The sequence below is a fragment of the Sander vitreus genome, chromosome 10, assembly GCF_031162955.1.
Source record: "Sander vitreus isolate 19-12246 chromosome 10, sanVit1, whole genome shotgun sequence".
NCBI lineage: Eukaryota > Metazoa > Chordata > Actinopteri > Perciformes > Percidae > Sander > Sander vitreus.
In genome coordinates this window covers 23,238,840-23,262,910 of record NC_135864.1, presented here as the reverse complement: position 1 = coordinate 23,262,910, position 24,071 = coordinate 23,238,840, and the positions used below count along the sequence as shown (strand labels likewise).

The 24,071-nt window shown below is 44.5% G+C and overlaps 2 protein-coding genes across 6 annotated transcripts in view; both read right to left on the bottom strand.

Annotated features, from left to right (window-relative positions):
- uvssa (UV-stimulated scaffold protein A) overlaps window positions 1–14,707 on the bottom strand; it is a 37,794-nt gene extending 23,087 nt beyond the window's left edge. Inside the window, exons 1-8 of one of the 2 annotated variants that reach the window (XM_078261006.1) lie at window positions 14,646–14,707; window positions 13,881–14,008; window positions 12,451–12,604; window positions 12,060–12,236; window positions 11,668–11,788; window positions 11,143–11,541; window positions 10,752–10,861; window positions 10,421–10,549 (exon numbers count right to left, since the gene is read on the bottom strand). In XM_078261006.1, coding sequence (XP_078117132.1) covers window positions 10,421–10,549; window positions 10,752–10,861; window positions 11,143–11,541; window positions 11,668–11,788; window positions 12,060–12,236; window positions 12,451–12,604; window positions 13,881–13,990 — 1,200 coding nt within the window. In that variant the 5' untranslated portion in view covers window positions 13,991–14,008; window positions 14,646–14,707. Of the gene's footprint in view, window positions 1–10,420; window positions 10,550–10,751; window positions 10,862–11,142; window positions 11,542–11,667; window positions 11,789–12,059; window positions 12,237–12,450; window positions 12,605–13,880; window positions 14,009–14,512 lie in introns of both variants that reach the window. The other variant, XM_078261005.1, reaches the window with a different exon arrangement.
- Window positions 14,708–16,584: 1,877 nt separating this feature from the next.
- Window positions 16,585–23,304, bottom strand: sil1 (SIL1 nucleotide exchange factor). Of its 4 annotated transcripts, none has more exons than XR_013502620.1 (12): window positions 22,762–23,289; window positions 22,516–22,642; window positions 21,900–22,005; window positions 21,690–21,792; window positions 21,089–21,160; window positions 20,689–20,784; window positions 19,973–20,094; window positions 19,157–19,253; window positions 17,862–18,026; window positions 17,610–17,774; window positions 17,140–17,506; window positions 16,585–17,032 (listed from the first exon to the last, which is right to left on the bottom strand). XR_013502620.1 is itself a non-coding variant. In XM_078261003.1 (12 exons), exons 2-12 carry the CDS (start codon window positions 22,852–22,854, stop codon window positions 17,309–17,311), a joined length of 1,344 nt encoding a protein of 447 aa, XP_078117129.1. In that variant the 5' UTR covers window positions 22,855–22,859; window positions 23,203–23,304; the 3' UTR covers window positions 17,045–17,308. The 4 variants fall into 4 exon arrangements, 2 of the variants coding, with proteins under 2 accessions (XP_078117129.1, XP_078117130.1); XR_013502621.1 differs by having other exon boundaries at window positions 17,177–17,506; XM_078261003.1 differs by lacking the exon at window positions 16,585–17,032 and having other exon boundaries at window positions 17,045–17,506; window positions 22,762–22,859; window positions 23,203–23,304.
- Between the last annotated feature and the right edge of the window lie 767 nt (window positions 23,305–24,071).

The window sequence follows — 24,071 nt, the reverse complement described above, 5'->3', positions numbered from 1 at the left end:
CATAGACTGTTAAAGAAGTGGACGTAGCCACTTTGACTTCTCCCATTCATTTGTGGACTACTGTTTTTGAAGACTTGAGTTTGAATTTTGCCTGTCGCCATCTTGGTTTATTGGAGCCAGAAGTGACCATATTTGGAAGAGAGGGTGGAGCGGGGGAGGAGCGAGGGGGGGGGGAACGATCTGACTAAGAACCCGAGGACACTATGCATGACCCCGTGGCAGCGTCAATCACAAGGTAGCCATGCCAATATAGCATCCCTGCTACAATCATTTACTAAATGAACAGCATGCTTTATTGAAGAGGACTTGAAAACTATGAAAATGTTTACTGAGCTAATAAATCAAGTAAGGTGTAGGCTCATTTTCTAGGCTCAGTTTCTTCAATAGAAACAGACTTATTTTTGGAGCCGGTGGAGTCGCCCCCTGCTGGTATTTAGATAGAATGCAGCTTTAAGGAGCTTCAGCTTTGGCTTCACGGAGGTTGACTGGAACACAGACTGCGAGCCAGACCTGCATCACCAACATCAGTGTTGGACCTCACTAACGCTCTTGTGTCTGAATGGGAGCAAATTCCTGCAGCCAGGTTCCACATCTGGAGGGGAGAGTGGAGGCTGGTGTAGCAGCACAGAATGCCCATGGTTTTGGTGTACATATGGGTGTAATGTCCGGGTGTCCACATACGTTTAATCATATGATGTATCTACAGCAGGGAGTAAGATTGATAACTAGGTAAAAAAAAATCCATGTCTGAAGAGAAACTTGAGTATGTTGTTGCTTCCACAGGTGTCTGCTTATTCAGCTTCTCTAGCATCTCACCCTCTCTCCTCCCCCTTCTCTCCCTTAAATAAGACTCTTATCCTTTATAAAAATGATGTGAGGGCGCCGCCTCGGACAACTGCTCCCCTGACTTCATTTGTCTCTTGGCAAGTTTGATGGCGCTGCATTTAAAAACCCATTCAATCTTATAAACCAAAAATTAAATGTAGTCGACTGTGATGGGCACTCAGTGCATCTGCTATTTATATGCTAATGTACACTCAGCCTGCCAAGGTCTGGCAAATTATTACTGCACAGCCATAAGTCAGGTGTATGGCAGGGAGGGGAGGGGCAGGTTAACCATCACACACACACACACACACACACACACACACACACACACACACACACACACACACAGTGAGAGGAGGAGAACACAAGGAGGTGAAGAAGCCTTAAGAGATGTCTCCATTGTCTACACTGACAAGTTAATATAGCTCCCACCTGGAAACACACACACACACACAGTCTACATTATTTCATAAGGCTGAAATGGAAAATGTCTTTTGGGAATACGGTGTGTCTCTAATGCCATCATTATCACAAGACATTTCCTCTAAGAGAGAGCAAGTGACAAACAGTTAGCTTAATGAACACATTATACACAAATGCATTTCTAAACATAGTCATCTTCCTGAGAATATTATACACACACACACACACACACACACACACACACACACACACACACACACACACACACACGAGAGAGGTAGAGGTGTAACTGAACTAACTGTGGACACTGTGCGGTTACTGCATGCATGATCTTGTATGTGGACTGATATAAGATATAATATAATCTTCTAATGATATGATATAATCTTTGCTACTTTGTTCCATTTTTCTTGCAACCCAAACCTGACATTGTGCCATTTTAACAGGGGACAGGTGTCCTGCAGGACCCCATAAAGGCCTTCCTGTGATTTCTATGGAGTTTAAATTCCTGTTAATGACAAACATACTGTGATATGTGGCATTGGTGGATGCTATGTTCATGTGTCTTTAAAAATACTAATTTGAAATTATTATTATTATTCAGGCTAATTTCCTGCACATGCTTGTGTTTAGACAGCTTTTAACCTTTGTCTCATTTTGTTAAATGAGAAAAGGGTTTTGTAAAATAAATATTTTAAAAAGGTATGGAAAGAAGTGTATTGTATCAGTACTATTATCATACATTATATACACCTCGTTCGTACAGTTTTATTTTGAGCTCCTCATTAACTAACAAATCAAGTTTTTTTTAGCACTGTTACAAAAAATTATTTTCAGATATTTCTTCTGCTAAAGGAAGTCCGCTGCCACTGACTGATTTCAACATATTTACAACCTAATTAGGCCTAAAGCTTCCAGTGGAGTCTGACCTATTCAAGGCTTGATTTGCCACAACATCCCACATCTCCATTAGCACCTTGCACTCCTGTTCATTACTACCCAGAGAGGATCCCATGGGATCCCACGCTAATGAGAAAAAAGCTCTCCACTCCCTGCGCTCTCGCTCCATAGCTTCTTCTCCGCTGCTTCAGCCCATTATACTGCTCCAGCTCCAACACCCCCAAACACACAGCCTTTGTCTCTGGGGAGCAGTCAGCTTATATGATGTGTAGGGGGACATCTTTATTTCACTAACCTAGGCTGGCAGCTCTATTAGCCAGCCCAGAGCTTCCCAAACCTTTCCCTGTCAACGAGCTTATTCTCAGCTGTCGCCTTCACTTCCCCCCGCCCCAGCCTGTCTCCATCTAGGATCAAAACAGTCATTATCATACATTCTCGCCTACTGCCAAAGTGAATTGACACAGTGCTTTTCTTTATTTTACTGAGGACCTATGAGGGTGGAGGAGAGGGGGGGGAAAGACACCTGGAGTGTCCCGAGAAGCTGCAGGGGCCCTGCAAAGACCCCTGGGGGTTTGAGGAGCCCAGCAGCCCAGTTTGGCCTGTGGTCAGTGATATGACACACGCACGCACGCACGCTCGCACGCACACACGCAACCGCCATGGCCTCAATGCCCACACACCACGCAAGACACCACTGCTCAAGAAAAGGCATGTGGAAGCTCGCTTAAAGTTTGCTGCACAACATCTGGACAAATCAATGACATACTGGGAAAATATAATCTGGTCAGATGAGACAAAAAAATCAAACTCTTTGGCTGTCATAGCATACACCATATTTGGAGGAGACATGGCACTGCACATTACCCTAAAAGCACCATGCCAACAGTGAAGTTTGGAGGTGGGAGCATCATGGCGTGGGGCTGTTTTTCAGCATCTGGCACTGGCAGACTTCATATAATTGAAGGACGGATGAATGGAGAAATGTACCGTGACATTCTTGATAAGAATCTGCTGCCATCCACCAGGATGCTGAAGATGAAACGAGGGTGGACATTTCAGCAAGACCATGATCCCAAACACACAGCCAAGGAAACTCTCAATTGGTTTCAGAGAAAGAAAATCAAGCTGTTAGAATGTTCCAGTCTATCACCCGACTTGAATCCAATTGAAAACCTCTGGAAAGAACTGAAGATCAGAGTTCACAGAAGATGCCCCCGGAACCTTCAAGATTTGAAGACAGTTTGTGTGGAAGAATGGGCAAAAATCACAGCTGAGCAATGCGTGCGACTAGTTTCTTCATACAGGAGGCGTCTTGAAGCTGTCAAAGGCTTTTCTACTAAGTATTAAATAAATTTCAGCAAGTGTGTTCAATAATGTTTCCCTGTGTCATTTCACTTTATTACACACAACTTAATTATTATTATTATTAGTTTGATATCTTTGCATGTGTGGATTACTTGGGTTGTTACTGACATCTGGTGAAAATGTCATGCTGATAGCCTCATCAGAAATATCTTTACTGAGAAAAATGTTGGCGCGTTCAATACTTATTTTCCCCGCTGTGTGTGTGTGTGTGTGTGTGTGTGTGTGTGTGTATGTATGTGTATGTATATATATACACATATATATATATACATATATACACATATATATATACATATATACACATATATATATATATATATATACATATATACATATATATACATATATATATATATATATATATATATATATATATATATATATATATATATATATATATATATATATATATATATATATATATAATATATCCAGCCTAAATATCCTTTAGGCTGGGCTAGCATACTTGTACGTATACTTGTATCAGAAATTAGACATTTTATGAAAGCTCTTTTTTCCACCGTTGTCTTAACTTCTTTACTGTTTGCTATTGTCCTTTAAGTTTTACTCTCTACATGTATGTCCATACTTCCTTTTGTTACTCCATTAATGAAAGAAGACAAACCAACCAATTTTCTGAGGTGCAACAACAAGATGAACAGAATGCATAATGAAGAGGAACAGAGAAATAGTGGCAAAGAGAGCAGGGGGAAAACATAGTACTGGTGTACAACTGAGAGAAGGAGACACATTCAGAGAATGAATGAATACAAACAGAAAGGAGGGAGCGTTGGAAGAGAGAAATAGAGGGATAGTCTTTCTTTGTTTATCTGCAGTGAGAAACAGGCGACCACATCCATTGTGCTGTGATAAGATGGGTTATCAGCAGTAAACAAGGCCTGGGCCTGTATGAATGGAGCCCAGAGTGACTGAATACACTCTTAAAAACAGATATGTTCAAATAAGTCTGCATGTCTTATCCTTTCCTAAACACAAGCCCATGTCTTCCGTTTGCAGCATTCAACAGATGCATATGGGATTCTGCTGGGCGTAGCTCATACTGGAAACTGCCTTTAAACACATTCAGTCTTCAATAAAGAGATACAGAACGCTTGGTGAAAGCTGCCTGTTTCTGATACTGTGGAAGTGTTAATACAGAACACAATCCTCAAAGCAAGGGGAAGGAACTTTGATTTTGTGTTGATGTTGGCGCCCCCTGTGGTCAAAGGTGCTAGTGTTTCCATGAGCCCCACCGCCTCGTGGCGTAAAGATCTGGCTGCTGCTGCGTGTGCATTTGTTTGGGAAGCAGAGAAAGAAAGACCCAACTTATTTTTAATACACAGCTGTTGGCAGGATGCATAGAAATGAGGAAATGTATCTATTTGTGGCTCTATAAGATTAATAACTGTAATATGACGATGATGATACTTTGTAAGTGGTAAACTTTGTTTTTAGACACCAACGTAAATTAATATATTCAGTAGCAGGGGCGTTGCCAGACGTAAACATTCGGGGCTCAGCCCGAAACCTGAAAGGGTCCGGGGGCGCGCTCCATCTACAACAGCTACATTTGTAAGGTATTTTAGTGTGTAATCTCAGTTGAAGGTTAAGAGGAAGTTACAGTAAACATAGAGCTTTTATTGTGACAGGAAAAACGGAAGTGAATAAAGTGTTGTATTTTCTGATGGTTGACTGTGTTGGGGTGGAATAAAGTGAGACGTGCAGTGCCGTCTTGGTTCCGGCATTGGAAGCCCGTGTCTTTATTTTAAAGCCAAACCTGAGTCTAGACGATATAAGAAACCCTTGGTTACACATTAACTATTTTAGAGGCTGTGGACATTGTTTACTTCATTAATGTGTTTACTGCGTTAATGGACTGAGGATGGGAGTAGGACTCGTTTCAGTTTCGGGTTCGGCAGAATCTTAACCAGTGGATTCAGTATTCGGCCGAACCCCAAATATCTGGATTCGGTGCATCCCTACTATTTTTATGTTTCATAACATAGGTAGGGTAACAATTTGGCGTAAAGAGTGTTACTGATCTTGAAACCTGTTTTTAGAAGAGTTGACAGAATGAATGTTGATATTTCCCCAGCAACAGAACTTTTGCTGCCTTTATTTGCCCGTCCCTTCAGAGAGACTGAGGGGAAATAACACAAAGTTGAAGCTATTTTTAAAACCTCAAAGATTCTGGGCTTTGGAGAAAACATTCAGGGCTGCAGTCCCAGGGAATTTAAATACATGCAATAACTTTCTACTATCAGTTTTATTTTTCTTTCTCACCAAAACAGCTAAATAATACAAATCAATATATGGTTTTCACATTTCATGACATTTTGCAAACGAAAAAGAAACCCAGGCCTTGAAGGATGGCGTTTTCATTCAACTGGGCTGTCTATGCAGTGAAATTAGTGCTACATGAACAAAGAAAACAGAGATGCAGAGCCAAGGAGAAAAATAGGAATACAAACAGACATGGCGTCAATGCCAGCACTAGTCCAGGCAGATGAGGGCAGTTTGTGTCCAGAACGCAGCACCCTACTGAGAGATGGCCTTCAAGACATTGTTGATACATACGACCTAACAGCTCAATGCTCCGACATCCAGTCCAGCAGAAGAAACGTACAATTTACACCACTTCTCACAAGCCTTTCTAAGTAGAAATGGTGGAATGCACAGCGAATGGGAGGGCCGGGCTCGGTCCGGGCTCGGGCCGGGCTTGCGCTCCGGGTTGCGCGGTAAATGAGCGGTCAGGTGATGTGTCTCGATTAGCGCGAAAATAGATGCTGAGGAGGGGAAACGGAGGCTGGCCTCTGGCGATTACGTTTTGGTTGCACCGGCAAAGAAAGCAAAGTCTGATTTGGAAAACTTTTGACCATGTGCATAATGAGAAATGACTCATTCTTGACAAAAGGCAAAAGAGCTGGCAACGGGTTCAGGCTTTTAAAAAGCTGTCAATCAAAATGCACTTTCAATTCTGTCGGGCCTAACTTTAAAGGCCCGATTACAGCTCTAGCCCACATACAATCACCCAAACCATGTGTGTGTCATTCAAAGCAATCTCCAGTCACCATACTGGTCAAATCCTTTCCTGTGTGAAAGCAAATTAAGAAAGTCAAAGTCTCAGTGTAAAGAAGCATAGCTCTATGCGTCCCGACGGTGAGACTGGAGCTTGCTAAATTAGCATGACAACAGTAGACTGGAGCTAAGACCACCAACAGCCTAAGCTGAGTTCACGGTGGTCAGATCTCGGTACCGTTCACACGGGACTCTGTCTGCTCTACAAACCACGCCTTGTCATGAAGACACACATGACAAGTGACATGGGACATTACGTAATACCATGATGAAACGGGACTTTTGTTCCAAGAGTGGATGTCCGCCAGAAACAAGCGCTCCACTTTGCCCTGGCTGTTTTGCAGCGAAAAAGAAGAAGAAAAAGAGCGATCGGACTAAGTGCTTTTATGGGGTGTTGTTGTCTCACAAAATAGCCTGTCTCCTGTCTTTACTATTCATAGGTTGCATCTCATAACCCTTAAATTGCCTCCTCAAGTCCTCCACTTGTCTCCCTTCCTTGTGTCTTAGTCCCTCCCACCGAGGAGGCCCGGGAGAGACGCGAGGAGATCGTGGGAGGAGAGAGGCAACGAGCAAACGTGTTTTATAGGGATGAGACGTCCTTTCCTCTGATGGGTCACATGAATTTGTCAGCTGTTTGGGCGGAGTTAGCAACTCCTTCAGCTGCACGGCTTCCAGGAAGGCTGCTCTCCTCGGTGATCCCTCCTCGATGCTCGCTTCTCGGGGCAAAAATAAGAGCTTTGAGACGGCCTTCACCGAAGAGGGACAGAACAACTTCTGGTTCAGCCGAGGACCGAGGACTGGAGGAGCTATCAAATAAGGGACATGAGATGCAGCCATAGCCTATTTTCTCTCGGTGCAACAACAACTAAACAGTAAACTTCCTATTGTAACAGGCGACCCTTCCCCTGGTTTCCTCTCAGCCCGTCTCTTGCACTCTCATTGGCTGTAGCTCCCCGACAGCTCCAGATATTTAGCCTGCTAGATATCTGGAATACGTCTGCGAGGCACCAACGTCTTTTAACAGTTCACGCATCAGGCTCAAGCGCCGCTCTGCCTCTGATCTGGGGCTTTTGTCGGGGAGCTCCGGCTGAAAAATCAGGGCTAAACCAGGCATTAATCACATGCTATATGTTAGCTTTGTGAAATTCTGCGAACACCAAACATTCAAAAATTCAGAGACCATGCACTGAACAGTCAGCCATGAAAATAACTGGGCTCGTGCATTTCTATTTCAATAGTCTTCCAACTTCACGTAGATGCTTCTTCACTCAACCCTCCCTCTGTCTCATTCTCTCGTTCTCTATCTGCCTCCATACTACTCCTCTCCTCTTTATCCAGCGCCCCCGTTATGGGAGACTATATTGAGAGGCCCGTTGAGAGAAAAACCAATCGTGTGGTGTGTCAGTGGCCCGATAGAGAAGGACCCAGTAATGGAAGGCCTTTTAAGGCTAAAAAGGAAAAGCTAATTATGATAAAGGGGCTGTAAGTTGTGTGGTTATCGCAGTGCTGGGCCTGCTGCTGCAGCAGACTGGTCCCTGACAGTGATAACCAGGCAGAGCCAGACGCCCGGCGCTCTGTCACTGTCACTCTGCCGCTCTGTTCAGCTAAAGATGGATTCACACAATACAACATTTATGCCTTTTTTCCAAACCCATAAAGTACTTTGCATTCATTGAAACATTAGGTTGCTGTCCATTTCTCGTGGATTCTCTTCTTCTATCTCTCAGCACTGCACGTATGCAGCAGGTAGCCCATCTCAGCACCAATTAAACCCTCTCAAATAAGCAATTAGTTGAAGTGAACAGCTTTTCACATGGCAAGCTCTATGACAACACAGGGCTGGTTAGTGTGTGCCGGATCAAGCTACAGCAGAATGACGATGCTAAGCCAGATACAGAGGCAGCCAGATAGACATATCAGCTGTCATGCCAGGGCACATTAGTGGAGTTGAAGTCAATGAATGGGTACATCTTCCCCCCTGCTCCCCAATTTCTTCTCTCTGTCTCTGATGCATTATGCATTATGGCTGTACCTTGCTATCTCACCTCTCCCAATTGTCTTTACTGTTAATATTTCCATCCTCGCTGTCTCTGTCTCTGCCGTGATACTTCCCTCTGGGAGCCCACAGAAACGCAGGAATGAACAGAGCCATCAAATGAATACAGAGCAACAGTAGCTGTGTGTTTGGATGAGTTTGACGAGAAGGGGAATACATAAAAAGGGACGAAAAAAAAAACTTGCACTGGGATTTGGTCATTTAACTTGCTAACTTATCTATCTTAGGTAGAAAGCAAACAAAGAGGGTTTATATATATTTTTTAATCACTTTCAGCCTTTACACTTGATATATTAAGATATGTCTTGTTGCAGCTCCGTAGTCAATAGTCTTAATTGGACTTCATAGTAAGCTGGCTTGTATTTTCCCAGTTTTCCACAGTTTAAAGACTGCAGCAAGCATCACGTCTGACTCGTAAGCGGCATCTGAAGCTGCAGCTCGTTAAACGGCCACCAGATGGTGCAAATGGAAACTAGGCCCCATTGGGACTAACGGAGAGTTCTCAGCCAAACCCTCTTCATTGAGGGTGATTTGGAGAGCACCAGATTTTGATCCTTGTAGACCTGGGGGGTGCACACACCCAGCTGCTTGCAGCCACACCTACGGGGTGGACAAAGACTATTTCTTCACCTACTCCTGGTTGATCCCGTCATACCTGAGAAAGTTGCAATTTGGACTTGAAATGTTTTCCCACTGTGATGAAAATAAGTTTTGAATGGAGCAGATGCCAACGATGCAAGCCCTTTGAGAGACAAAAATCCTTAGATGCTGAACAAAACTCTGCTTGTATAGGACTCAATTAAAAGTTATATCGATCTGTAATAATCCCTGTTCCACTATAGAGATGTTCGATGGCCGTGGCCACAGCTGATGTGGCACTTTGTGCTGCTGTTTCAGTGTTTATCGTTATCAACACATCAGTGTGGTGGTCAAGACCACCTAAACCGAGACCAAGTCATCACCAAGACCAGATTGTATCGAGACCGAGTCAAGACCAAGACCACGGCAGGGCGAGCCCGAGTCAAGACCAAGACCGGATTTGTTTTAGACAGCCAGAAATTCTTCTCCTGTGTCCTGCATTCACATTACGGTTTATGGTAACAAGTTTCAAATTAGATACAAGTCAAGTTATTGGTAGTATTTGAAAGTTTTAACACATAAAGCAGACAATGCACAGGCAGTTTAGCGAAATCCCTGCAGTTTGGGTCTTGAAATAAAATCCTCAGTCCTCCAAGAACGAGTAAAAATGCAGGTGATTCCGAGACCTTCAAAAATTGGTCTTAAGACCAAGACCGGTCTTGAGTACTACAATACTGCAACACATCACTCCTCTGTGGAGAACTCCTGTACCATGTCTCACACTGATGTTGTTGTCCTCCTTGATTTCTGGTAGGATGCTGCCACCTGCTGGCCATGTTCTATACTACCACTATCGATAAATACTGTATGTATATATATAACTAAATCATCAGCCTGTGCTGTTGTTAAAGTGCTGAAAATTGTTTATTTTTCCTCAACCATTACCCATGAGGACTGGTTTGGGTTACAAAGATAACAGCATTTCTCCAGAGTGCCGTTTGAACAATGAACAAGGAAAGGATACAAGCATGCCTTATATTATCCCTGTGGTGTTCATAACAGTTACAGTTATTGATATGTTTGTATTCAATTAAAACACTAGTAGACATGGTGTTCAACATCTTCCTCCATGTTTCCATGTGTGTCCATGTGTTAGTGAGCTAAAAAAGCAGCATGATGTGTGTCACTCACCACTCTGCGGACCCTGGTCCTGTAATCAATGTGGAGCTCTTTGTGTTTCTGCAGCGCAGCTTCTAAACACCTCTTCAGATCCAGCGCTCTCCTTAACAGCTGCTGCTCAGCACCTGACCTGGTGAAGACCTACACACACACACACACACACACACACACACACACACACACAGACAGACACAGACAGACACAGACAGACACAGACCACACACGCACACACAAAAACTGAATCAGAGTTCTAAAGTCACAGCAGCAGTAATATCATACTGATAATAATGTAATTAGTAATTTCTCTCCATATGCTGTAATGTGATCATTCATGACATGTCACCTGCACCCAGCCCTGCACAGCTGGCAGGTGTTTGGTTATTATCAGTCGATGGAGGTCTATCACCGTGGAAACCACTGCCTCATTATCTTCTGTCTCCTTAACATGAACACCTGGAAGAGAGAGAAGGAAAACAGAAGCAAAGGAATGAAAGGATGAAGTATTGCATGAACGAACGAATCATCCCAGAACACTGCCAAAATGACAACGGACAAAAATATAGTTAGTTAAAAATAGTTAGCTGATTTCACATATCTCCGCAACTCAAACCAAGGGAAGTGATGTTTGTAGTGTCTCTACTATTCTGTCCACCTTTGAGACGCTGCACATTCTAAGTGTGGATCCCTGTATCTGCTGTGTTCCAGTCATGGTGTGGGAGTGTGTGAGAGCTCACCAGGACGGAGGTCCAGGTCCAGACTGTAGGAGTGGGAGACCAGCCCAGAGCTCCGGATAAACACATCGCCATCAGGAGGCCCCCCCTCCTCTTCTTCACTACTGCCCTCCTCCCCTCCCTCCCGATCTTCTACCTCTTTTCTCTCCTTCCCTTCCCTGCTCTCTTCATGCTTCCTCTCCTTCGTCTCCTCCTCCTCTTGTATCATCCCTCCTCTCCTGTCCTCCTTCAGGTCTCTGCTGCAGCAGGGCTGCTCATCAGCTGATGGACATGCATTGGCCAGCTGGGAGCTGGGAGGGCTGCGATTGGTTGTCTGGACGTCTGTACGGTCAAACCCGGGAAGTAGCAGGCTCATGCATGATTCCATCTCTGTCAACGTTGCCTCTATTTCCTGACACGACTCTGATAAAGACACAATATGGAAATCTCACGTTGAATCTCTGCTTCATTTGGGAAGAAAGGTTCATCCCAGACCTTCAGCGGACCAAGAACACATCTAGTGTCATTCGCAGTAGTTTTGGTGATTACCCTCCATGTCTTTGGAGGCTGCCTCCACTCTCTCCTTGTAGATGCTCTCCATCTTCCTCTGTCTCTCCTCCTCCCGCCTCCTCTCTGATACTGTCCTGGCCTCAGCATCCTGGAAGTCCACCTGAAAGCATGGAGACACTGTTACTTACAGCTGGATCACACACAGCGTGGACACACTGTCACTTACACACATCACACACAGCATGGACACACTGTTACTTACACACATCACACACAGCGTGGGAAACACAGTCCAAGCAGAAAGATTTTCACATTATCTTGTAATCTTGTAATTCCCAACAGCACAGCAATTTGAAGTGTGTTTATGAAGCTGTTAGACAGTTTGTCTGGCAGCAACAACAGAAAAAGTCTACTAGTTTTATATCCCTCACCTTCTTAACCTGTTTGAGAAAGTGGTAGCCCAGCGCCAACTTCTTATAGGCTGAGCCATAAGAGGCCTGCCATGACTGGATAGTCTGGATGGCCAGTGACCTCAGCTTCCTGGCTACTTCCTTCGGCGGGGGGAGGGGCTGCTCCGAGTCCGTCTCTACTGTCAGCTCCAAGAGCTCCTCCAAAGGGGGGGGGGATTAAGAGAGACGAGGGGAGAAGGAGAACAGAGGATGGGAACATGACACACACAAGAAGATATATTTACAGAAGCTATAATCCCAAGAACACATGTACGCAATGCAGTTTGTTTTATTTACACAGTCCAGGCGTCCATAACAAGCTGTCAGGTGACACTGGCAGGGAAACTAAGTGGCAGCCCAGTGACGCCAGTACCTGGAAGTTGTCCACCAGCAGCGTTCTGAAGTGGTGAGACCTGGAGAAGAGCTCAGTGGCGATCTGGAAGGCCGACAGCCGGACCTCAGCATGTTCCTGGTTGAGCTGAGACATCAGCGAGTGGTACACGTGCTCGATGCAGTCATTAGACACTCTGCGAGTAACCAGACACACAGAGTCAACCTTGAATCAGTATCTTTCATTAGATTACGGATAACATGAAGGAATACTTTAGTTTAGTTTGATCACATGTATACACATCACATACATAACATAAATGGTAACAAAAAAGAAAGAAAAGTGTCACCGCAATTCATACAGTGTCATCTTAACTCGTTTCTAATCAATACTGACCGAAAAGGTGTACTGTAGGTTGAAGCATTTGCTTATTACACCTACCTACTTACACCACCTTTTTACATTTATATTTTGTTCTTAGGTAACTCAGAAACTTATCGATCTCATTAAAGTTATTGTAATTAATGTGTGTATGTTATATACATATTACACATTAACACACATATTATGTGTGAAAGATCTAACCAAAAAACTGAGGAGAAAAATTGGTCCTCTTTTGTTTTATGATCCGATTATTTTTATGATCCGATTATTTATTTGTACTGTAATTGAGATCGGTTTCATTTCTTTTTATTTGTGCTGTAATCAGGGAGTCATTGGAAAAGAGCTTGCTCTCAATGGCCCTCCCTGAATAAATAAAAATGTTAACAACGACTTCACCATAAATGTCTCAGATGGTTTCCCCAAAATCTTTTGCCATCAAGCTGTCTAGAGAGACGTTGTTCAAAGAGACATGTTAATAGTAATACTGATGCAAGAATATTAACCTTGAATAATGATGTACTTATATCATGTTGCATTTATTTAGTACAAGTACAGATCACGTTGTGCCATTGAGTGCTGACAGCATGCAATATGTTTTAGTTCCAACCAAAGGCAACACCAGCAGTGTGATATTGGAAACGTCTCAGGCAGGTGAGTGGAGTGCGTCCACTCGACCCCTGAGTGATGGATGGATGGGTGGGGGTGCAGTGACGTGTCGGTATGGTTCAGTGTTCCAGTGTTGCATCATCAAAGATGTGATTAACCTGTAAAGGGCCACGGCAACCTGAAGACTGTGGCCTGAGCCCAGTTCAGAATCCGGATTACATGTTAAAAGTATTACAAGTAGATTTAGAGATGTCTGCAGACAGAGCCTAACGGAGTTCATAGTGTACTGATACAGGAAGTACTTTACCATGTAGTGGCTGCCAATGAAGTTGTTCTGATACAGATACAAGTATCGACAGATAAAGACATAAGTCTCTGATACGGCCTAAAACGATGGTATCGTATCAGAGAATATACAAGTCTATTATAACTGTTTAATAAATAAGCGGTTTTCTAAGAGTTGCTTCTTTCAGCTTCTTCACCTGCAGATCTTCTTGACCTCCTTCATCCTGTCCTGGTGGAGCTGGGGCTGTCCTGATGTGGTCAGCTCCTCCACCAGCTCTGACAGCCTGTCCCTCTGAGACAGCTCCATCACTTCTCACCAGCACACCTGTGGACAGGGACATGGCGCTGACTAAAGCAGTCCACCTGCAGCCAAAGCATTCAGCAGGACACAAACACATGGGAATCCTGGGAAAGCTGCACCATTGATGGGGACATGTATCTCTCTTGGTTAATGAAGGCTGGCATGTCCTGTTATCATCACAACATAACATTATATTATTAAGGCGTTACAGAAGGTGTCCTCCTAGTGTAAATCAGACACCCGCTAATGCTGACACAAGAATCTACATAGATAATATCTGTAGTAGCCTGCATTATGTAGTAGATCATAGCGTTATCTGCTGTTTCATTACAATAACATAGAGGTATCCCCACTACCGGTATTACAACACACACACACACACACACACACACACACACACACACACACACACACACACACACACACACACACACACACACACACGTTTCTTTAAAGGAAAACACAGAGAAATGAATATTGTAGCCACACACAGTGGTAGCTGCTAGCATGCTAACATACGTAACTCACCAGCTGCTAGCGTTAGCTACTTCGGCGATAGCGCGCTTTATTAAATGACGTCACTGAAACACTGAAAGTGACGGAACCAGCAGAAGATATTACGTTACCGTTCACACATCAACAACCTCTGTTGGTTACGAACCTTCCTCCGAAACAATGACACTTTATTATTTCCGTCAGCTGTTTGTACTACCGGTTGGACCTTTCACAATAAAAGCCTCGATAAGACCACACGCCCTCGGTGCTTCTCATAGTCAAGGATGCTTCCTCGGTAGGACGGGTCTTCCTAGTCGGCTCCTACAGAGACTAGGCAAGGTGACTCCTTGCTAGCATCCGGAGCGTGGACTCAATCCTGAGGACAGGACCTAAATCAGCGCATACACAGACATTTTGGGGGACAGGTGCGCTCAGGCGAAAAAAAGTGCACCCCTCTCATAAATACTATTAAGAAATAAAGTTACACAGAAGCACATTCATTACTTACATGTTTATTTATTTCAATCATCTACTCATGCAGATGTTTCGTACTTTAATAATATTCTACAACAAAAGCTTCATTAATTCAATACAATAGTCATCATTAAAAAAATACTCGTTTTCAGATTGATACTTGTGTTCTGTGTCTATCAGTGATTCTCCAACTACAGGCACTTATTGTGTCCTTGGCCTTTTTTTTGTAAATAAATAAACAAACAAATGCACAAATACATTGTCATTATCAAGTTCATGCTCCAACATCCTAGTAACCACCAAATCTTTTAAAAATGCTTTTGCAAGGGCGCCAGGGAGGGGCTAGGGGGTGCTGTAGCTACCCCTAGGATTGCCATAGCACCCCCTTAGCACCCCCAAAAATTGCTGTGGTTGATTTATAAATAAATCAAAAATCGTTAATGTGTAAATAGTATAATTTATATTTGAAAAATGAATAAATACATTAATAAAACAAACCGATTATTTTTAGGCTAAAAAACACAGGTGATCGTATTCGGCCAAAGGGTGGAGCACACATTGAACTTTTGACCTTACTTCCGCAGTAACGTAATCACACAGAAGAGCTCAATATTTGGAGCCGTTAGGATCAGAGAAGCGAGTCTAACGCTAGCAACATGTCAGTGGCTTATTTAGATATATTTAGTCAATACACCTATGGCCATGAAGGCTGGGTTATGACCGAAAGAACGAGATTCAGGGTACATGCGGCCGAAATGGGTTTCCTCAGGAGGGTGGCTGGCGTCTCCCTTAGAGATAGGGTGAGAAGCTCAGTCATCCGTGAGGAGCTCGGAGTAGAGCCGCTGCTCCTTCATGTCGAAAGGAGCCAGTTGAGGTGGTTCGGGCATCTGGTAAGGATGCCCCCTGCATGGGCGCCTCCCTAGGGAGGTGTTCCAGGCACGTCCAGCTGGGAGGAGGCCTCGGGGAAGACCCAGGACTAGGTGGAGGGATTATATCTCCAACCTGGCCTGGGAACGCCTCGGGATCCCCCAGTCGGAGCTGGTTAACGTGGCCCGGGAAAGGGAAGTTTGGGGTCCCCTGCTGGAGCTGCTGCCCCCGCGACCCCTACCCCGGATAAGCGGATGAAGATGGATGGATGGATGGATAGTCACTACAGATATGACATTATTTTGACCATATGTGCAAGTGTGAAAACTGTGTGAGGATACATGCGCACGTACGTGTGTGTATGTGTGTGCTTGGCTATGAGTGGTGTATCTGGCCTGCTGCATTAATCTTCTGAGTCACTGTATGAGAGCTGCAGTAATTATTGTTTGAACCCGGCTTGTTGGCAGATGCCCACCCACCTGGGCATCTGCCGACGGTCGGCCGTCTGGTTGGTGTGTAACAGCGATTAAGGACAATATATCACAATTTTAAACTATTTTTGGAATAAAATAAGTCTGTCCCCAGGTTTTCCGTCATGTCCACCTCCCTCAACAAAATCCACCTTAACAGACCCACCTTAAATATTTTATTTACTTGGTAACCATGGAAATAATAGTGAAAAGGAAGTATTAGTTGAAGGTGAATCTTCAGGCACATGTGCTCTTCAGGACAAGAAAATAAATCAAGGTAACTCACGCTTTCATACAGAGTCATTTTATTCAGCGTCATTTCCACCTTGGCTATAGTTCGGTTGAATTATGTACAACAAATAAGAAAATAATGTATTTATGTTTATTATGAGTAAACAATATGCTCCAAAAGTCCACACAATCCAAAAGAAACGTAAAAAGGCACGTAAAAACTCCTTCATCCACACTGCCCCACCGCTTTTGCATTTTTCTGTTAAAACCTTTTTATTTTTACTTAAGTAACATTTTAAATTCAGGACTTTTACTTATGTAATGGCAATTTTTTTGGACTGCGGTAACATGAGGTCTTCTATTAAGTAAAAACACCATCCATAACTTCCTCCGCAGCGCTGTGGAGGAAGGTCTGGCTATGTGAGACTGGCTACCGGAACACCAGAAATATTGGCAGATGCCACCGGAGGGTGAGTCCTCGTCAGCCTGAGAGCCGATGGTCCCAGATTGACTAGAGGTGATACACAAACACAACACAGTCATTTTTTTTAATTATGAATTTATTCTGAACACAAAATATCTTACAGTGACAGTCCCTGGAAAAAGACTGATCCCCACCCTCGTCCAAACAATGGTCTAAGGCCACAGGTGAAACCTTGGTAATGGAGTTCATACTGATGATGAACCGATGAGTGCTCCGTCTCCAGGGTCAGCCCAACGTGCAGGACACTCATGTCTGGAGGAGCTTGTCCCTCTGTGGTCCGTCTAGAAGTCAGTTCACTCTTCATCATTTTATTTTGACTTGTAGAGCATTTATAAGTTCTACAATCTCTCCAAAGTAGCCGTTCTCCTCTCCTACAATCATTTCTGACTGGACCATTTCCAGGTACTGTTCTCTGAGAGAGAGCAGGGAGCCCAGCAAAGAGCCGTCCGAGCGGTACTGATCCAAACACACGGGAGCCATCGCCAACAAGGCCCGCAGAGCCTGAGAGAACGACACAGACACACACACACACACACACACACACGTTTAGCCAGACAAACAATGGACATGATTAGTGTCAATCATCTCCGACGAGTGTGTTCACCTTCTCTCGGTAGTCGTGCTCCGTGGACTCCAGCAACTGAGGCACCAGACTGCACCACCCCTTCTCCCGCAACTCCCCCTGCAGAGACACAGCCGAGTACTGACGCAGACGCTCCTCGTGGGCGGCGTCCAGCCCCAGGTCCAGGCCGGCCTGAGAGATCAGCTCCTGGGGGAGGCAGGACAGACAGCATCAGAGTCTGCAGAAGGCTAAAGTTACTACGTCTCCCTCCCAAAAACACTTCCTTTGCTGTACCTTCTCACTGATCATGTCGTATAACATGGTGACGATGCGCGTACGCAGGACTCCCCCTCCATCGGCCCTGAACAGCTCTGATAGGACCTGCAGCCCTCCATGGGTCAGGAAGTGGCGCTGTGCGTAAGGGAAGTTACGTAAGAGGGAGGCCACTGCAAAGAGAACCTGACAGGAGGACAGCCCCACACAGAGGAAACATTACAGCTGGATCCTCTTTGTGAATCATATAATAACAAGAACCATGTGCAGGTGTTGTGTCAAAATCTGATAAAATCTGGTTTATAATTAAATTATGGGCAAATACATGATGTGTTCCAATGTGGTATGTGCTACGTTTACACGTGGCCGGCTATTTTCATGAATGACATTTCACCCTCTCCGTTTTCAAAAATAACATCGTGCACAGCTGTCAGTTTTCAGAAAAGTGTTCGTTTACACGTACCCGTGTGTATATGCTGCCAAGAGCACGCCAAACCTGTAGCTGGCAGTGTAACGAGAAGCTCAAGCCCACGTTAGCCACGTTATCAGAATCCCGAAAATAGCAACAACAGCAACGAATCACTTCCTCTTTCTCTTTTGAGCAAAGATGAAACCTCCGTTTTTCTCAGTTGACGTGCAAACGTGCAAACAAAGTTTTCCAAAAGAATCATTTTCAGAGGTGAATTCTCTCCGTTTGCGTGTAAACAAAGGGCACAAACAAAGGGAATTTCAAAATAGCCATGTACGTGCAAACGGGGTAATGGACAGGTGACGTCTATGTGTCTGCCTGAGATAAGTCCCAGGTCCTCCCCACCCCCCCCCCTTAGTCACACCCCTAGTCGCTGCTGCACGGCTACTGAGTCAGAGACTGGCACAGAGCCAAGGCCCCAGACTTTGGTTCAAGAGATGCAGACTCAGCTAAAAACGACTGTCCTAAGGAGGCGGTCCTTAGACTCCAAAGTATCCAATTGGATTCTCAAACAGCATGTCCTAAAAACAGTTATTGGAGGATTTTTTTTGGCAGCTATAAAGGCGACACCAGCATATAATAAAGGAACTCTTCAATAAGCCTTTGCGAACTTACTCTTTTTTGTGTGTGTTGAACTTTTTCGAGCACATTAAACTCTTTTTGCATCCGATTCTGACTCTGTGGATTTTTCTAAAGACCTTTTGGGATTTTTTCATACTTTGAAGATAAACAGGAAAAGCATTTATATATAAAAAAAAAAAAAAAAAAAAAAAGGCAGTTGGCGTTCAGGTCCGAGCCATTAATCTGGCCTTGGCATCGGATCTATAATTTACTACAACACAGGTACCTTCTTTGTGACTGGCAGTGGCTGTGCTGTGGCCAGCATGGTGAGGAGCGTCTGCAGAGCGCCGCTCTCCACAGCCTTCACCTGGACCAGCGGGTTACTGCAGGACACAAGACCACACCACATCATCATGGGACCTCTGGCATCCTGCCACTCTTTGTGTTTAGGCACAGAGGTGGAAAGCAAAGACACTAAATCAATTTGTGGGTTGCCGTGTTGTGTTCATGATGCTAAATATGTGAACTGTAAACCCGTGGTGTTATTGGCTGAATGATGCTTTAACAGCAGGTCACTTCTCTATTCTCTAACGCCCAGATCAGAAATGTTGAGAAAGGGAAATTAAGACTTCTCCAAACCTGTAGACCCTTTTCTATGAAAGGACTTTCAAAAAGGAACATTCCACTGATTTCACACTAAAGGTCATTTTACTGTCAGCCTGGAGAACGGCTGTTAGTGAGTCAATCATTTCTACGTGTCTGAAGTGTCTTCAGGCTACTGACGTGTGTTTTGATTTACTCCATATGAAACATTAAATAGCGATTTGTTTTTTACGTTCCCTGTGCCCCGAATACTAGCGCTGTAAGCTAATCGGCGGTGCGCGCTATCGCCTTTCAAGCTAAAAACTCATTCGATTAGCATGAAAACCCAGAGAGCGACAGAGTGGCTACACATCTGCTAATAACCCCTAGGTTCGTTTTGCGCCGGAATTGTCCTTTAACTCCATCCAGTCCTGTGGTGATTTGCCAGACCTCTCAGACATGTGATGTCATAACGCAGTTTCTGGATGTGAACCGTGGGCTTGCAGTCAGCTGTTTGTACCTGGACACAGCAGATCCCAGGACAAAGGCACAGCTCTGCTGCAGTCTGAAGTCAGAGCTGTTCAGACCCTCCAGCAGAAGCTGCAGACCCCCCATCCAACACAGAGTCTGGGCGTTATCCACCTACACACACACACACACACACACAAAGACACAAAGACACAAAGACACACACATGCAGTTTAGTAGCCGAGGAAAATGGTAAAAGTGATTTTCATTTCAATAAGCTGCATTTATGTTATGTTAATGTTACTTCGCCGGGGACACTCGTGTTGATTTGAATTTCATGAAGAGACCTAGGTCCACAGAACCTCTTGTGTGAATTTTTGGGATTTTGTTCTGTTAGCTTGGGCCATTTTTGGTAGGCCTATGTTAATTTAATTTCCATTGGCTATATGATTGGGCCTCTTGTGCGCGCCTGTGTTAACGTGCGCTTGTTGCCCTGTGTGCGCTGATGCCTCATCTGTTGACATTTCTGAATGCCTTCCTACAGTTGCTTAATAAAAGCGGGCTTTCCACACAAAAACGTAGCCTACATGTGTCATTAGTATGAGAAAAAAAAATGAGATTTTAACTGTGTCGGGCTCGGACATAAATATCTTAATGCCTGTCGGACACGGGCCGGGCTCGGACAGAAAAATGCGGCCCGATCCACATTCTAGTGTGTGTGTGTGTGTGTGTGTGTGTGTGTGTGTGTGTGTGTGTGTGTGTTGCTACCTGATGCACCAGGTACTCCAGCTCCATCAGGACACTCAGTTTCTGCTCTGTAGTCGACTCGCTGCTGTTAAAGCTCTCCAGCAGGCGCCTCATTATCTATGCTCCACACACACACACACACACACACACACACACACACACACACAGACACACACACACACACACACACACACACACAGACACACACACACACACACACACACACACACAGACACAGACACACACACACACACACACACACACACACACACACACACCTTTTGAGGAGCTGGAACGTTTTTCTGTTGAGCTGCCCATTGTTTTATTGTTTTCAAAATATACATCAGTGTTATCGATATTTTTATGATTTACATCACATTCTTGTGTTTTTTGTAATGCAACATGGCCTGCTGCGATGTACCTGAACATCCGTCTCCACCAGCAGGTCCAGCTGAGCCATGTCCCTCTTTAGTTCCTCCAGAGGACGAAACGACTTAGAGTCAAACACACACACACACACACACACACACACACACACAGTTGTAGTTAGGAATAAAAGGATTATGCACACAAAATAAGAATCATTACTAAGGAATCATACTGTGTATTTCAAAAACATGTCTCCAACATTGCTGACTGGTTGTTGATCTTCAGGCGTGGTGGGAAGTTACAGGCAACGTTAGCAGCACCAGGAGGAGGCAGAGGAACACAGATGATCTAGTTCCTTATTGCCAGACTCATCTACACAGCGCTGAGTAAGGTCTGGCTACAGTGCCTGTCTACTCTGGGACAGGGGTTTCTACTTCTTTAAAACAATCACAACTGTCCTGGACGGAGCTAAGCCCTGATAGCGGAGACAGCGAGAGGGGAGGGACATTGTGCCGGATGTCAGACTGTATCTTGAAATGTACATCCATTGAGGCAGACTATATCTGACGATCTGTGTAACATGCTGCTGTCAGGATACAGTGACAGTTTACAAGTTACCTGCTAGATCTTTAATAAACATGCCGTCCTGTTACCTGCTGCTGGTCTTTGCTTGCGGGGTTCATGTCCTCCTTTATCTTCTTCATGGCCCGTTTGAGCTCAGTGGGACTGAAGGAGGGCCGGCTCTCTTCTGTCTCTCTGCAACACACACACACACAAACACAAACACACACACAAACTGCTCAGAGGAGATTCAGACTGTAGTCACCGCTGCTTCTTCAAAGTGTTAAAGAGGAGAGTCCAACCTGTGTTCCTGGGTCCAGTATTTTAGCTGCTCTTCTCCCAGTCGGACCTCCCTCTGACCCGTCTGCAGATTCAGCCTCACATGGGAACCTGCTGGCACTGCCTGGCCTACACACGCACACATGCACACGCACACACTTTATAAAGGCAACCTAATAGGCAGGCGTGCACTGAGCACTGTGCTGAACCCTACTGCTTCTACACAGAACACCTCCAGTACAGTATACCTGGCTGCATGGCTGGGCCACACTGAGAAAAAAAATCACATATCACGATATTCTTGACCAAATATGTCGATATTGAAGGGTCGATGTCGATATTGTGGCGATATTGTAGGGTTGACTGTTGGTGCTTTTACAAAATATTAACACAATAAGAATTTAGATAGATAATCATCAGTAATGTGGCTATAATAATAATAATAAGTGGGTAAAGGCAAATAAAGGAACAGCTAGAACAGTCTGGTGGGTTCAGAAAATGGCATCACTTAACTGTAATGCAGCCTTTAAAACCAGGAAAAGACAACACTTTTGTCATACTACGATATCCAAAATGTAAGACGATATCTAGTCCAATATATGGATATCAATATAATATTGATGTATTGCCCAGCCCTACCTGGCTGCAGAGTCTGCCACTCCTCAGTAGGTTGGACCACCTCTAAATCTCCATCTTCCTCCACCGTCACCTCCTCCTCTTCATCACCTCCTCCTGTATTCTCCATCACAGCTAAGGCAGAGTCAGACTATACACACACACACACACACACACACACACTGTATATTTGGTGCACAGCTTTCTAGAAGAACAGCCGCTTTTTATCTGTGTAGGACGTGAACAAGGACAGAATGTAGTAGAACTCACCTTGTGTCCGCGGGTGCTGGCTATGTGACAGTAGTGCAGCAGCAGCAGCAGGAGAGCCGCTCCTCCGGCGGCCCTGCTGGACATCAGATGCATGGGGACTGAAACACACAGACCGAGACACAGCTCTCACCAGGCCCCATTCACTAATGCGCTGTTTTAGTGTCGCCCTGTTCTGCACGGCCAAAGGTACACGATGACACTATTAACTCTATTTGTTACTTTCATTTGACTCGTTGTGTTAGCATTGGCTCGTGTTGTGCTCTACATGACAGCTACACGTATTCGCACCGAGTCAGCAGGTGTCAAATGGATTCTTAAAGAGGCCAGATGTTGAACTGAGTTTGGCCCATGTCATGTGAGAGGACCCTGCCGGACTGATAGAGTACTAACGGCTGCGAGCTGCCGGTAGAGAGATGTGGTGTCCCTTCAGGTCCGCATTACCTCAAATTTTGAGCGGATGAGGACAGAAGCGACCCAGGCAGGACGGTTCATCTGAAGGCTGCTGGCACCTCACTCAGCTCCCATTGGTCCACGTAGCTCTTCTTCTTCTTCAACAGGGAGCACCACTGCCACGAGCTGGTTCGGCGTGGTAACAACACAACATAATATGTATAATATCCCATCTGGCTCTTTAGACATATTGCTCACATTTGCTTTTTGACTTTTTCCCTTTCCTTTATTGTGTTACATATCTTTTTTTGTGCACGTTATAGGTTAACAAAGTGAAAAAGCCCAAAGTCCACCCCAAAGGGACTTACCATCTCCAACAGAAAACAATGTTCACAAACTGCTCCCAACAGCTCTATTGTAGTCCAGCCTTTACTTCCGTGACGAACGTGCGTCACTTTGTAACACGTTATAATGCTCGCCTAGCTGCTAGCATGGCACGCCCTCAAACCATGGATGTATTAAGAGAACCTCAAACTCTGCTTCTGACCGCAGACTGGATATTATAGTCTATGCTTCTGACTAGGTAGTATTCCTTACCTAGCTACTGCACATGTGTGACTCCCAACAAAGATGGAATAGAAGTGTGATGCCTCACTCTGTAGCTAAAACAGAGAGCTCAAAATTAAACCATGTAAACCTTTTCTGATATAACCTCTAAATACAATTATGAACCTGAACATGAGCATAATATGAGCACTTTAAAGTGAGATTACAGCAGACACAGCTCAGCGCACACATTATTACTGTTTCCTTCCTGTGACGGTTTCCCGCTGGGAGGCAGTCGCTCTAAATGACGGACGTCATTGCCGTGGAAGGAGACTAGATCGTTTAGTAGGACTCTTTTTAAATCTTATCAAAAC